The sequence below is a fragment of the Neomonachus schauinslandi genome, chromosome 10, assembly GCF_002201575.2.
Source record: "Neomonachus schauinslandi chromosome 10, ASM220157v2, whole genome shotgun sequence".
NCBI classification, from domain to species: Eukaryota; Metazoa; Chordata; class Mammalia; order Carnivora; family Phocidae; genus Neomonachus; species Neomonachus schauinslandi.
The window spans coordinates 89,839,295-89,853,077 of NC_058412.1; the positions used below are offsets into that span (position 1 = coordinate 89,839,295).

The window sequence follows — 13,783 nt, forward strand, 5'->3', positions numbered from 1 at the left end:
AAACAGGTCACTTGGTGTTATTTTCCCCCTTCAAAGTTATCCTATAGCTTTATGCTGCCATATATGTTTCTATGTCATGGAAGTATTCTTATTTTCTTCAGGAATGTGGGGGGGTCATGCTGAGGCTCCCACACAGGGCAGGAACTTTAGGCAGCTGAGGTAGGTCCCTGTGTGCATTGGACAGTCCCCCTCCCAACCCTGGGCTCCCACCCCTGTACTCCTCTAACATGATATCATCCCAAGAGTCAGTGAACCTGGTCTGCTCCACTACTCAAGGGGGCTGCGACCCAAGGGGGACAGAGTCACCTGGACCTGTCAAGTGTTCAAAACCTCTGGTCCTTCTGATGACAATGCATTTTCTCTATGGAGGTTGCTTTCCATCTCCCACAAGGCTGGCTCTTGGCAATTCTTCCTTTTCAACTCTCCTTATGTCAGTGGCCCTCACCCTACTGTTGCGTCCTGGAGTCACCTTCCACTTCTACCTCTTAGTCTTGTGTCCTTGTTTTAGCCTCTGATACTGGGGTCTCCAAATGATATATCTCACCAGTGAGGTGGTGATGGAGGGGTTGTGGCTGGGACTCAGCTACAGGGGACCCCCTCCCTCACATTGCGGTTCTTACCAACCCATCCTGCCTGGGGCTGGTCCTCTCCCTTGGAGAGCAGGCACATTTTGCAGATTTGGATGGAGAAGGCAGAGTAACAGATTGAAGGAACAGAGTGTAATAACAGAGAGGAGGCCTGGAAGCAAGAGTTATTTTGGAGCCAGTGAATTGGAACAATGCCTAAGGGACACTTGGGTAGGACCCTGAGCTGGGAAGGACAAAGGCCATGTGTGCCCAGACCCCTGCAATTATGACACACTGGCAGTGTACGTGGGCCCTGCCCTGGGCCATGCTCCTGCTTCTCTTAGTTTTCCAGCTCCTAGTTATTCACAGATGGAATTCCCAAGAGGAGGAAGACAGTGACACGGAAAGTCATTTCCCTGCCACTGTGGAGTATGCCTTACACATATTCAACCTGCAGAGCAAGGACATGAAGGCCTACAGACTGGTGCGCATCCTAAATTCCTGGAAGGAGCAGGTAGGTAACCATATTTTTTGACATAATGACCTGCACTTGCTATAGTCAAGGCTAGGGGATCTTGTTCACCATCTGAAGTCCATAAAATATAGTGAAAATACAACTGTCCAGTTAGTGTTAGTTTTATAGAAGAAATAATTTGGAAATTAAACACCCTAGTCAGGGTCCATTCACATGTAAGACATATTTTCAATCTTCATCATTTTATGACATTATTTAATGACTAATACTTCAAAATCTGGACTATGAGGTGATAAAGATCCTGAGCAAGAAAAGGCCCAAAGAGGAGATCAGTTGGGGAAATACTCTAAGAAAACAAATACAAAAAGATAATTAACAAACAGAGGAACAGACATAGAGAGAGGTGGTTGAGAATCCAGGGAGTGAGGATTCTTCTTCATCCAGAGCAGAGCTTCTCAGGTCTCTTCCCTATGGTCTCCACCTAAGGGAATAGATGTTGCTCTACTCTCTTCCCAGAGAATTGTCCTTGTAATGGGAGTGTCTACAGAATGCATCCAGGAATGCTATTTTCACATGGGCTACATCAGGAGCAGGTCTAGTCATTTGTGTATAGATAGGTGTGTGTAAGTGTGTGTGTGTGTGTGTGTAGAGGTGTGTGTAAAGGTGAGTATGAGTAGTTATGAGTGGGTATATGTCCATGAATGCGTGTGTGTATGAGTGTGTTTGAGTGTATCAATGAGTGTGAGAGTGTATATTGTAAGTATGAGGTTTTGAGTGAGTATGTGTCCGTGAGTGGGTGTGGGTGTAGGTGAGGGTGTGTCAGTGAGCATGTATAGTATTGTGAAAGTGTGAGCACATGTGTAAGCACACCCATTTTGTGTTAATGTGAATGTGTCTGTTTGTGTGTGTAGGTGTGGGTGTAAGTGAGTGTGAGTGTCAGTGAGCATGTGTATGTGTGTGTGTGAGTGTATATATGTGCATCCTAGTGTGTATGTGTGAGTGTGCTTGTGTTGGGGGCCCAGGGCATTCCTCTCTCCCTTTGGACCTCTGCCCTGAGAGTCTGAGGAAAGGACAGTGGGAGCTCCACCCTGCACGGAACTCTAGCCTCTGTGAACACTGCCGGGCCAGGTCCCGTCTGGGTCTGCTGCCTGAGCTCTCTCAGGCTGGACCTCTGCTCTGGGCTCCCTAGATATGCACTCACACTGAGTTTGGGGTGGGGGAGTAGTGGAGGATGGAGTAGGGGTATGGATGGAATGAAGTAGAATGGGGTGGAGAAGAGTACAAAAAATTTTAGAAGGCACTCTGTAATAGGACAAGAGGTATCATTGTGTGTGTGTGTGCACATGTGTGCACATGTGAGTGTTCCAGCAGCACTGCAGGACATCTTCCTGTTCTCAGGCAGGTGAAAGGTGTCACAATGGGGCTGTAGAAGAGTCTCCCACTCTGGGGCTGGCATTACTCAGCAAAATCTTGCAGAGCAAACACCTTCCTAAGCACTCAGCACCTAACCCCGGGGAGTGCTGTTGTAGCTTCAGAAGCATGCTGGAAGTCAGGCTGGGTCTCCCTGGGGCACTTGCGGACATGGGGCTTTAGGGTGTGATGTATGAATGGTGTGTTCCCAGGCCTGCATCTACCCTGGGTCTCACAGCAAACGCGGGCCTCTTTGCTTGAATTCCCCAAGCTTGGCTTTACCCCCAGCAAGCTGTTCCAGGTCGAGCTCCCTACAGGGAGGAGTGTTTGGGACTCTCCCTACACTGCGTGGATCTATACTAGCAGCTCTTAATAGAACCAAGACAGGTGTTCCCACTGTAATGTCTCCATGTACCACAGATAGAAGACGACCTGGCGTTCTCCATGGAGCTGGAGCTTCGCAGAACCAAATGTGGGAAATTTGACGAAGACATTGACAACTGTCCCTTTCAAGAAAGCTCAGAGCTGAACGATGAAAGACACACAGCAGATCCCTCGGGTCACAGAGTTGAGGCTGCAGCTTGGGACAGACGGGGAGGTGAAGCCATTCCTAGGGACACAGATGAGTGAGGGAGCTGCAGGCCCTACCTTGCTCACTGCTGGTGCTACAGTAGGAGCCCAGCCAGACAGGGACAGGCCATCCTCAGGGTGCACTTGTAGCCCCTGGTCAATCTGGGAACTAACTCTGCCCACTCACCTCATTCCAGCTGCCTGGCTCCCAGGCCACACCAGTGTCAGATTGCTCCTGGCCATGAGGGTCTAGGTCTCCTGAGGCTGAGACAGGATGCCCCTTCTCTGAGCTTTATCCACCTCTCTTCCTGCCTTCAGGAGAAGGAGCATGTTGGGGTGGACAACATCACCTTTGCCCCTGTGGTTCTTTTGAGGTTTTGCTGGCTCTGTTGAGAGCCTGAGGTTATGAGGGTTGAGGAGCAGCCCATTGCCCTCCCTCTCATGCCCTGACCTGGGGTCCCACTGATTTATAAGCTGTTGCTCCAGGGGAAAAGGTCAAGGTGAACCCCAACTCTGGGCCACCCCCCCCTAGGGTGAGGGGTTCCTCTGAGTGAGATAGCACCCCCTGGGAGAGAGCACCCCAATGCTGTACTAGGGCATAGGTCACATTGGGTCAGCCTAAGTGTTGCCCTGGAAACCACAGGGCTAAGGATGAGGAATTGGCACAGAAGCCCCTGAGGTCAGGACAAGGTCCCAGGTCCAGAACAAGCAGGATTCAGGTGGGGCTGCACCTGAAGGCCACAGCCTGCCTCCCCAGGTGCCTGCCACCCCAGGATGGGTGTTTGGGATGTGTGCTGTGTTCAGAGTTGGATTGTTTCCCACTACTCTCCACCCACCCTCCATCCCTGTGCTTGTCCCCTCAGACTTTCAACTGCTTCTTCACAATTGGTACTGTGCTGGGAAACAACCTTCTATCTCTTGCACAAGACCTGCTTGGAGGGCTTCCACTGAATGATACCATACCCTGCCTGGCTCTGACTGTTCTCCTGGATCCAATGTTTCTCTGTAGGTGTCTCTTCAGTGGCTGTGCAACACCAGGCTCTGTTTGTTCTCTGTCTGTGTCTCTGTTCTCTGTCTGGGTCTCACTCCAAGGCATTATGGAAATTCTTCATTGTCCATTTTCATCCTGTAGAATAGATCATTAAACATTAGCATTTCAAGAAGCTTTGTGTGGCATTAGTTCCAAATAGAGGGGCTGGGTAAGTGAAGGACTCATCTTAATAGGGAAGTCAGGTGGGCCCAGGATGGGTTCTCTTCCCTCTCAGACCTCCAGGCTCATCTTCCAGGTGGCCCAACCTGGAAGCCCAGGTGCTTCTGTTTCTGGGCTCACAGAGGTACAATGACCATGACCCAGCAGAGTACTCAGAATGCAAGATAGACCCAGACAAGCCCTCATGCCCTCAGGACACATGTGGCCCTTGTCTTGGGAATCTTCTAAAAGAGGACTTGGCAAACTTTTTCTGTAGGTGTAACTATTTTGGCCTTTTGGGGCCATATGGCCTGTTCTCAACTCCCTAATGTTGCCTTGAAAGTACCATAGACAATACGAACACAAATAAGAGTGTTGTGTTCCAGTCAGACTATATTTATACATACAGACAGGGGCAGCGCTTGGTCTGGGGTCATGGTTCCCCTCTTCCAACCAGCCATCCCTCCGGTGTCCATGCAGTTGGACCACCCAGTACCTAACACTTCCCATTCCTCCTCAAGATCTGCATCTCCCCCAAGTTCTGCTCAGGGCTTTCTCTGTGCAAGTGGCACTCTATCTGCAGAGTCAGCACACCTCATTGGAGAGACATAGGGCTCAAGGACGACACTCCAACCCCAGGTAGGATGGCGACAGTCTCCCAGCTCCACAGAGGTTGTCAGAGGGAAGATCCACAGGGTTCTCACACATTCCAGTAGGACAAAACCCATGGCTGCTCAGTGACCCATAACAACAGCCACGTTGACTTTCTCCCTCCTCTGTCTCCCTTCTGCTCTGTGCCTCTGTGACCATCTCCCAAATGAACTACTTGCACCCCCCAATTTGCATCACAGGGTCTCCTTGGGGACTTAGAGCAGACATGTGGTGTTAGCTATCTTTAGGGCTCATTCTTCATAGAGACCTGGATGGGCTTCCCAGGATTCCAGGCAGAGCCACGGGGAGACCCTGGGGGTGGGTATCCTCCCTGACAGCTGAGCATCACTAAGCATGGACATAGCTGTGCTCTTGTCCCATAGCCATCCTGCCTGGTCCCAGACTTCAGGATATTTCTGAAGACCCTCCCACCATCCAACCTCCTGTCTACTCCCACACTGGTCTGTCCCAAGTTGTGCCTCAATCAGCAGAAGGAAGCATAAAGGGCGCTCTTTACCCAATGTGATCCCAGCATGTTTTCCATAGTCAACCCCACTAATTCTACTGAAGTCCCACAAGGTAGCTCCAGGAGACAGTCTCCTGTGTGTTCAGCCCAATGGTGGGGGGACCTGTCCAGGCCCTTTTGTGGGCTCACCTTACTTCCTGGGGCTGGGAAAGCAGAGCCCACAAGGCGGGTATCAAATCATGGCTCCTGGTAAGGACTCACTAAATCCTGCCTCAGATCACACTTGTGGGGCTTTGTTAATGGTTCCATCCCTCCCCCTTCCCATGGAAATCTACAGAAAGTTGGGGGTTTGAGGGAGGGGGGAAAGATGGCGGAGAAGTAGGGGACTCTATTTCAACTTGTCCCTGGAATTGAGCTGCATATCTATCAGACTACTCTGAGCACCCACGAAACCAGCCTGAGATGTAAGAAGATCTGGATCTTTACAAACAGAATATCGCAGGCCGTTGGTTTTGAGGTACTAAGCGGAGAGCCGTGATTCTGCGGGCAGATACCAGAGGATAAACGGAGATGGGAGGGTGCCTGGACGTGGGGATCCTACACCGCCGGTGAGTGACAGCCTCGCACACTGCGGATGGGGCACAGACTCGCAGACCAGTAGCGTCGGGAAAGAACTTTAGGGCAGCCCCCGGGGTGGAAACCAGACCAGAGGGGTCACGCACACACGAACTGCAGGCCCCCCCGGACAGAAACCAGAGTGACGGTCACGCGCACATGAACTGCAGCCTCTGAGACGGAAACCCAGTGCGCTGGGGTCGCGCCTGTGAACTGCAACCCCCGGGAAGTGGAAACCCCAAGCAGCAGAGTCACGCGCCCGTGAATTGGGAGCAGCTGGCAGTTTTAGAAGCACAAAGGGCAGAGATGTGCCCCGACCTGGAGGCAGGACTGGGAGTGCTGCAGAGGGGGGCACAACCCAGGATGCTGCAGTTTATAGCAGCACAGACAGAAATGGAGACAGTGTGGCCTGGAGAGCTCACTGAAGAACAGACTGAGGTCTCTCTGCTCTGAGGCAGAGGGTTGGAAATGGTCTCTTCTGCTCTGACTCTCAGAAGACATGTGGAAAGCCACCAGGGAAAGGCCCAGAGAACAAAAGCCCCAAAGACTGATTCCCACTGAGCCCATCCCCCTCAACAGGGGCACAGGGCAACTCCGCCCAAACAGGGTTGCCTGAATAACAGTGCAGCAGGCCCCTCCTGCAGAAGACAGGCTGGGAAAACAAGAGGCCAGCAACCCTAAGGTCCCAAGAAAACAGGTGCATCTTGCTTGGGTTCTGGTCATTAATTTCAACTCTATACATTCCCTCAAACACCCATCAACAGAATGACTAGGAGGAGGAGCCCCCAAAACAGAAAAGACTCAGAGATTATGACTTATGCTGCAGATTTACAAATGGATGCAGATATAACCAAGATGTCGGAGATGGAATTCAGGCTAGCAATTGTGAAGACAATGGTTAGAATGGAGAAATCAATTAATGGCAACATAGAGTCTCTAAGGGCAGAAATAAAAGGGGAATTGGCAGAACTTAAAAATGCTATCGATGAGATCCAATCCAATCTAGATAATCTAACAGCTAGGGTAACTGAGACAGAAGAGAGAATAAGCCATCTGGAAGACAGTATAATAGATAAAAAGGGAAAAGAGGAGGGGCGCCTGGGTGGCTCAGTTGGTTAAGCGACTGCCTTCGGCTCAGGTCATGATCCTGGAGTCCCGGGATCAAGTCCTGCATCGGGCTCCCTGATCGGCAGGGAGTCTGCTTCTCCCTCTGACCCTCCTCCCTCTCATGCTCTCTGTCTCTCATTCTCTCTCTCTCAAATAAATAAATAAAATCTTTAAAAAAAAAAAAAGGGAAAAGAGGAGGCCAGGGAAAAACAACTCAGAATCCATGAAAATAGAATCAGAGAAATAAGTGACACCATGAAGCATTCCAATGTCAGAATCATTGGAATCCCGGAGGGAGTGGAGAGAGAGAGAGGACTAGAAGATGTATTTGAGCAAATCGTAGCTGAGAACTTCCCTAATGTGGGGAATGAAACAAACATTCGAGTCCTAGAGGCAGAGAGGACCCCTCCTAAGATCAAGGAAAACAGGCCAACACCCCGGCATGTAATAGTAAAACTTGCAAATCTTAGAACCAAGGAAACCATCTTAAGGGCAGTTAGGGGGAAGAGATTCCTTACGTAGAGAGGGAGGAACATCAGAATAACGTCAGACCTATCCACAGAGACCTGGCAAGCCAGACAGGCCTGGCAAGACATATTCAGGGTACTAAATGACAAGAACATGCAGCCAAGAATACTTTATCCGGCAAGGCTTTCATTCAGAATGGATGGAGAGATGCAGAGCTTCCACGACCGGCAGAAGTTGAAAGAATATGTGACCACCAAGCCGGCCCTGCAAGAAATATTAAGGGTGGTTCTATAAAAGGAGAAGACCCCAAGAGTGATATACAACAGAAATTTACAGGGACAATCTATAAAAATAACGTCTTCACAGGCAAAATGATGACAATTAATTCATATCTTTCAATAATCACTCTCAATGTGAATGACCTAAACGCTCCCATAAAACGGCACAGGGTTGCAGATTGGATAAAAAGACAGGACCCATCCATATGCTGTCTACAAGAGACTCATTTTGAACCTAAAGATACATCCAGACTGAAAGTGAAGGGATGGAGATCTATCTCCCATGCCAGCGGACCTCAAAAGAAAGCTGGGGTAGCAATTCTTATATCAGACAAGTTAGATTTTAAACTAAAGTCTGTAATAAGAGACACAGGAGGACACTGTATCATTCTTAAAGGGTCTATCCAACAAGAAGATCTAACAATTGTAAATATCTATGCCCCCAACATGGGAGCAGCCATCTACATAAGCCAACTGTTAACCAAAATAAAGAGTCATATTGATAACAATACGTTAATTGTAGGAGACCTCAATACTCCACTCTCAGCAATGGACAGATCATCTAAGCAGAAAATCAACAAGGAAACAAGAGCTTTGAATGATACATTGGACCAGATGGACCTCATAGATATTTACAGAACATTCCACCCTAAAACAACAAATACTCATTCTTCTCGAGCATACATGGAACTTTCCCCAGAATAGACCATATACTGGGTCACAAATCAGGTCTCAACCGATACCAAAAGATTGAGATTATTCCCTGCATATTCTCAGACCACAATGCTCTAAAATTGGAACTCAATCACAAGAAAAAATTTGGCAGAAATTCAAACACTTGGAAGCTAAAGGCCACTCTGCCCAAGAATGTTTGGGTCAACCAAGAAATCAAAGAAGAACTTAAACAATTCATGGAAATCAATGAGAACGAAAACACATCAGTCCAAAACCTATGGGATACTGCAAAGGTGGTCCTAAGAGGGAAATACATAGCCATCGAAGCCTCACTCAAAAAAATAGAAAAATCCCGAATACACCATCTAACTCTACACCTTAAAGAACTAGAGAAAAAGCAACAAACAACGCCTAAGCCACGCATTAGAAGAGAAATCATTAAAATTAGACAGAAATCAATGAATTAGAAACCAGAAACACAGTAGATCAGATCAACGAAACTGGAAGTTGGTTCTTTGAAAGAATTAATAAGATTGATAAACCACTGGCCAGACTTACCCAAAAGAAGAGAGAAAGGACCCAAATTAATAAAATTATGAATGAAAGGGGAGAGATCACGACTAACACCAAGGAAATAGAAACAACTATTAGAAATTATTATCAACAACTATATGCCAATAAACTGAGCAATCTGGATGAAATGGAAGCCTTCCTGCAAACCTATAAGCTGCCAAGACTGAAACAGGAAGAAATTGACAACCTGAATAGGCCAATAACCAGTAACGAGATTGAAGCAGTGATCAAAAACCTCCCCAAAAACAAGAGTCCAGGGCCTGATGGATTCCCTGGGGAATTCTACCAAACATTCAAAGAAGAAATAATACCTATTCTACTGAAGCTGTTTCAAAAAATAGAAACAGAAGGAAAACTTCCAAACTCATTCTATGAGGCCAGCATTACCTTAATCCCCAAACCAGGCAAAGACCCCATCAAAAAGGAGAATTTCAGACCAATATCCCTGATGAATATGGATTCCAAAATCCTCAACAAAATGCTAGCTAATAGGATCCAACAATACATTAAAAGGATCATCCACCATGACCAAGTGGGATTTATCCCCGGGATGCAAGCGTGGTTCAACATTCGCAAATCAATCAATGTGATAGAACACATTAATAAGAGGAGGGAGAAGAACCATATGGTCCTCTCAATTGATGCAGAAAAAGCATTTGATAAAATACAGCATCCTTGGGGGGTGGAGCAAGATGGCGGAGGAGTAGGAGACCTGGATTTCGTCTCCTCTCAGGAATTCAGCTGGATAGGGATCAAACCATTCTGAACACCTACAAACTCAACAGGAGGTCGAAGAAAAGAATAGCAACACTCTCTCATCAGAAAAGCGACCACTTTCTGGAAGGTAGGACGTGCGGAGAAGTGAATCCGAGGCCATATTCGGGAGGATAGACGGCGGGGGAGGGGCCTCCGTCGGCCGCTTCTGGCAAGTGATAGAACCACGGAGCACAAAATCGGAACTTTTAAAAGTCTGCTCCGCTGAGGGACGTCACTCTGGTGGCTAAGCAGGGGGTGGAACCCTCCGGGACAGTGTGGTCTCAGGACCCTCGGGGTCACAGAAAGACTGAGGGTGCCTGAGTGCAGCAGAGCTCCCAGGTATTGGAGCAGGGAAGCCAGCTGCAGAGACGGAGCCCAGACGTGGGGTCTCAGCTCAGGGTTGCCATAAACCGTGATCCGCGGCACAGTCGGGCCCCTGCTCCTCCAGCAGGGACCCAACAAGCGGCAGATCCAGGGAGACTCACCTTCCTCCCCCGGGAGGAGCCGCGCGGGAGTGCTCCGCAGGGATCTGCTGGGTTTGGAGACTCCACCCGGAGTCGGGTGCCAGAGATAGAAACGCACGGTCACAGGCCGGGTGAGCACGGAGTGCGGCCGGAGACCCGGGAGACGGGAGTGACTGATGGCTTTTCTCTGGGGGCTCACTGAGGACCAGGGCCCTGAGTTCTCGACTCCTCTGGGGCGGAGATTGGGAGGCCACCATTTTCACTCTCCGCCTCCAAAGCTGTATGGAAAGCTCGCAGGGAACAAAAGCCCCGGAGAGCAAACCCAAGCAGATTACTTAGCCGGGAGGGGGCAAGGGCAGGGCAATTCCGCCTCGGCAGAGACATTTGGAAACCACAGCAACAGGCCTCTCCCCAGAAGATCAGCGAGAACAGCCAGCCAAGACCAAGTTTACCGATCAATTAGAACGGCAAAACTTCAGCGCTAGGGGAATACTGCACATAGAATTCATGGCTTTTTCACCATGATCCTTTAGTCTTTCAAAGTTAATTTTTTTTTAACTGTTTTTTTTTTTTTGAACTTTTCTTTTTCCCTTTTTCAACCAACATCTTATCAATCACTTTTTTTAGAAAAAGATTTTTATTTTTCATTTTTAGAGTCATATTCTATCCCTTCATAGTAGTTACCCGTATTTTTGGCATATATATACATAAGTTGTTCTCTCTTTAAAATTTTGAGATAGTTTCTTCTAACAGATTAAAATATACCCTAAATCTCTAGTATATGGTTTTTTCTACTGCCCTGCCTGATCACATTCTCTCCCTTTTTTTTCTTTCTTCTTTTTTTAAATCCTCTTCTTTCTTTTTTCAAACAACTTCTTATCAATTCCTTTTATAAAATTTTTTATAATTTCCATCTTTACAGTCATATTCCACCCCTTCATCATATCAACCCTTATTTTTATACATATATAAGTTTTTCTTTCTTTAAAATTTTGGGAGGCACTTTCTTCTAAAAGACCAAAATACACCCCAAATCTAGTGTGTGGCACTGATCTATGTACCAGCCTGATCATATTTGATCACATTCTGGTTTTTTGGTTGTTGTTGTTTTGTTTTGTTTCTTTTTGTTTGTTTTTATCTTTATCTTTTCTTTTTCTTCTTTTTCTTTTTTCTCTCTTTCCGTTTCTCTTTCCACTGCTTCAGGTCTTTTCTGATTTGTTTAGAGTATATTTTCTGGGGACATGGTTACTCTGCTAGCATTTTGTTCTCTCATTAATCTATTCTCCTCTGCACAAAATGACAAGACAGAAAAAATCACCTCAACAAAAAGAAAAAGAGGTAGTACCGACGGCCAGGGACCTACTCAATACGGACATTAGTACAATGTCAGATCTAGAGTTCAGAATCATCACTTTAAAGATACTAGCTGGGCTTGAAAAAAATATGGAAGTTATTAGAGAAACCCTTTCTGGAGAAGTAAAAGAGCTAAAATCTAACCAAGTAGATATCAAAAAGGCTATTAATGAGGTGCAATAAAAAATGGGGGTGCTTACTGCTAGAATAAATGAGGCAGAAGAGAGAATCAGTAATATAGAAGACCAAATGATGGGAAATAAAGAAGCTGAGAAAAAGAGAGATAAACAACTACTGGATCACGAGGGCAGAATTCGAGAGATAAGCGATACCATAAGACGAAACAACATTAGAATAATTGGGATCTGAGAAGAAGAAGAAAGAGAGAGAGGGGTAGAACATATAATGGAGCAAATTATAGCAGAGAACTTCTCTAATTTGGGGAAGGAAACAGGCATTAAAATCCAGGAAGCACAGAGAACCCCCCTCAAAATCAATAAAAATAGGTCAACATCCCGACATCTAATAGTAAAACTTATGAGTCTCATAGACAAAGAGAAAATCCTGAGAGCAGCTCGGGAGAAGAGATATGTAACCTACAATGGTAGAAACATTAGATTGGCAACAGACCTATCCACAGAGACCTGGCAGGCCAGAAAGGACTGGCATGATATATTCAGAGCACTAAATGAGAAAAATATGCAGCCAAGAACACTCCATCCAGCAAGGTGTCATTGAAAATAGAAGGAGAGATCAAAAGCTTCCAGGACAAACAAAAACTAAAGGAATTTGCAAACAGAAAACCAGCCCTACAGGAAATCTTGAAAGGGGTCCTCTAAGCAAAGAGAGAGCCTAAAAGCAACATAGACCAGAAAGGAACACAGACAATATACAGGAACAGTCACCTTACAGGCAATACAATGGCACTAAATTCCTATCTTTCAATAGTTACACTGAATGTAATGATGAGATGAGAAAGGACACTATATCATACTTAAAGGATCTATCCAACAAGAAGATCTAAAAATTGTAAATATTTATGCCCCTAACATGGAAGCAGCCACTTATATAAGGCAATTAATAAGAAAAGCAAAGAAACACATCAACAACAATACAATAATAGTGGGGGACTTTAACACCCCCCTCACTGAAATGGACAGATCGTCTAAGCAAAAGATCAACAAGGAAATAAAGACCTTAAATGACACGCTGGACCAAATGGACTTCACAGACATATTCAGAACATTCCACCCCAAAGCAACGGAATACACATTCTTCTCTAGTGCCCATGGAACATTCTCCAGAATCGATCACATCCTAGGTCATAAATCAGGTCTCAACCAGTACCAAAAGATTGGGATCATTCCCTGCCTATTTTCAGACCACAATGCTTTGAAACTAGAACTCAATCACAAGAGGAAAGTCAGAAAGAACTCAAATACATGGAGGCTAAAGAGCATCCTACTGAAGAATGAATGGGTCAACCAGAAAATTAAAGAAGAATTAAAAAAATACATGGAAACCAATGAAAATGAAAACACAACTGTTCAAAATCTTTGGGATGCAGCAAAGGCAGTCCGAAGAGGCAAGTATATAGCAATACAAGCCTTTCTCAAGAAACAAGAAAGGTCTCAAGTACGCAACCTAACCCTACACCTAAAGGAGCTGGAGAAAGAACAGCAAATAAAGCCTAAACCCAGCAGGAGAAGAGAAATAATAAAGATCAGAGCAGAAATCAATGAAATAGAAACTAAAAGAACAGTAGAACAGATCAACGAAACTAGGAGCTGGTTCTTTGAAAGAATTAACAAGATTGATAAACCCCTGGCCAGACTTATCAAAAAGAAAAGAGAAATGACCCAAATCAACAAAATCATGAATGAAAGAGGAGAGATCACAACCCACACCAAAGAAATACAAATAATTATAAGAACATATTATGAGCAACTCTATGTCAGCAAATTAAATAACCTGGAAGAAATGGATGCATTCCTAGAGATGTATCAACTACCAAAATTGAACCAGGAAGAAATAGAAAACCTGAACAAACCTATAACCACTAAGGAAATTGAAGCAGTCATCAAAAATCTCCCAAAAAACAAAAGCCCAGCACCAGATGTCTTCCCAGGGGAATTCTACCAAACATTTCAAGAAGAATTAATACCTA

At 46.0% G+C, this 13,783-nt stretch overlaps 2 protein-coding genes across 2 annotated transcripts in view; one reads left to right on the forward strand and one right to left on the reverse strand.

The window, feature by feature from the left end:
* The first annotated feature begins 852 nt into the window (after nt 1–852).
* Nucleotides 853–3,972, forward strand: LOC110590021 (cystatin-9-like). Its single transcript, XM_021700707.1, is given in 4 exon segments — nt 853–1,084; nt 2,876–3,018; nt 3,885–3,913; nt 3,915–3,972. Coding segments are annotated over 4 exon segments (462 nt in total).
* Nucleotides 3,973–4,129: 157 nt separating this feature from the next.
* LOC110590022 (cystatin-13-like) overlaps nt 4,130–13,783 on the reverse strand; it is a 30,363-nt gene continuing 20,709 nt past the window's right edge. The window contains exon 4 of the mRNA XM_021700708.1: nt 4,130–4,147. Within this exon, the coding sequence (XP_021556383.1) occupies nt 4,130–4,147 (18 nt within the window). The remainder of the gene's footprint in view (nt 4,148–13,783) is intronic.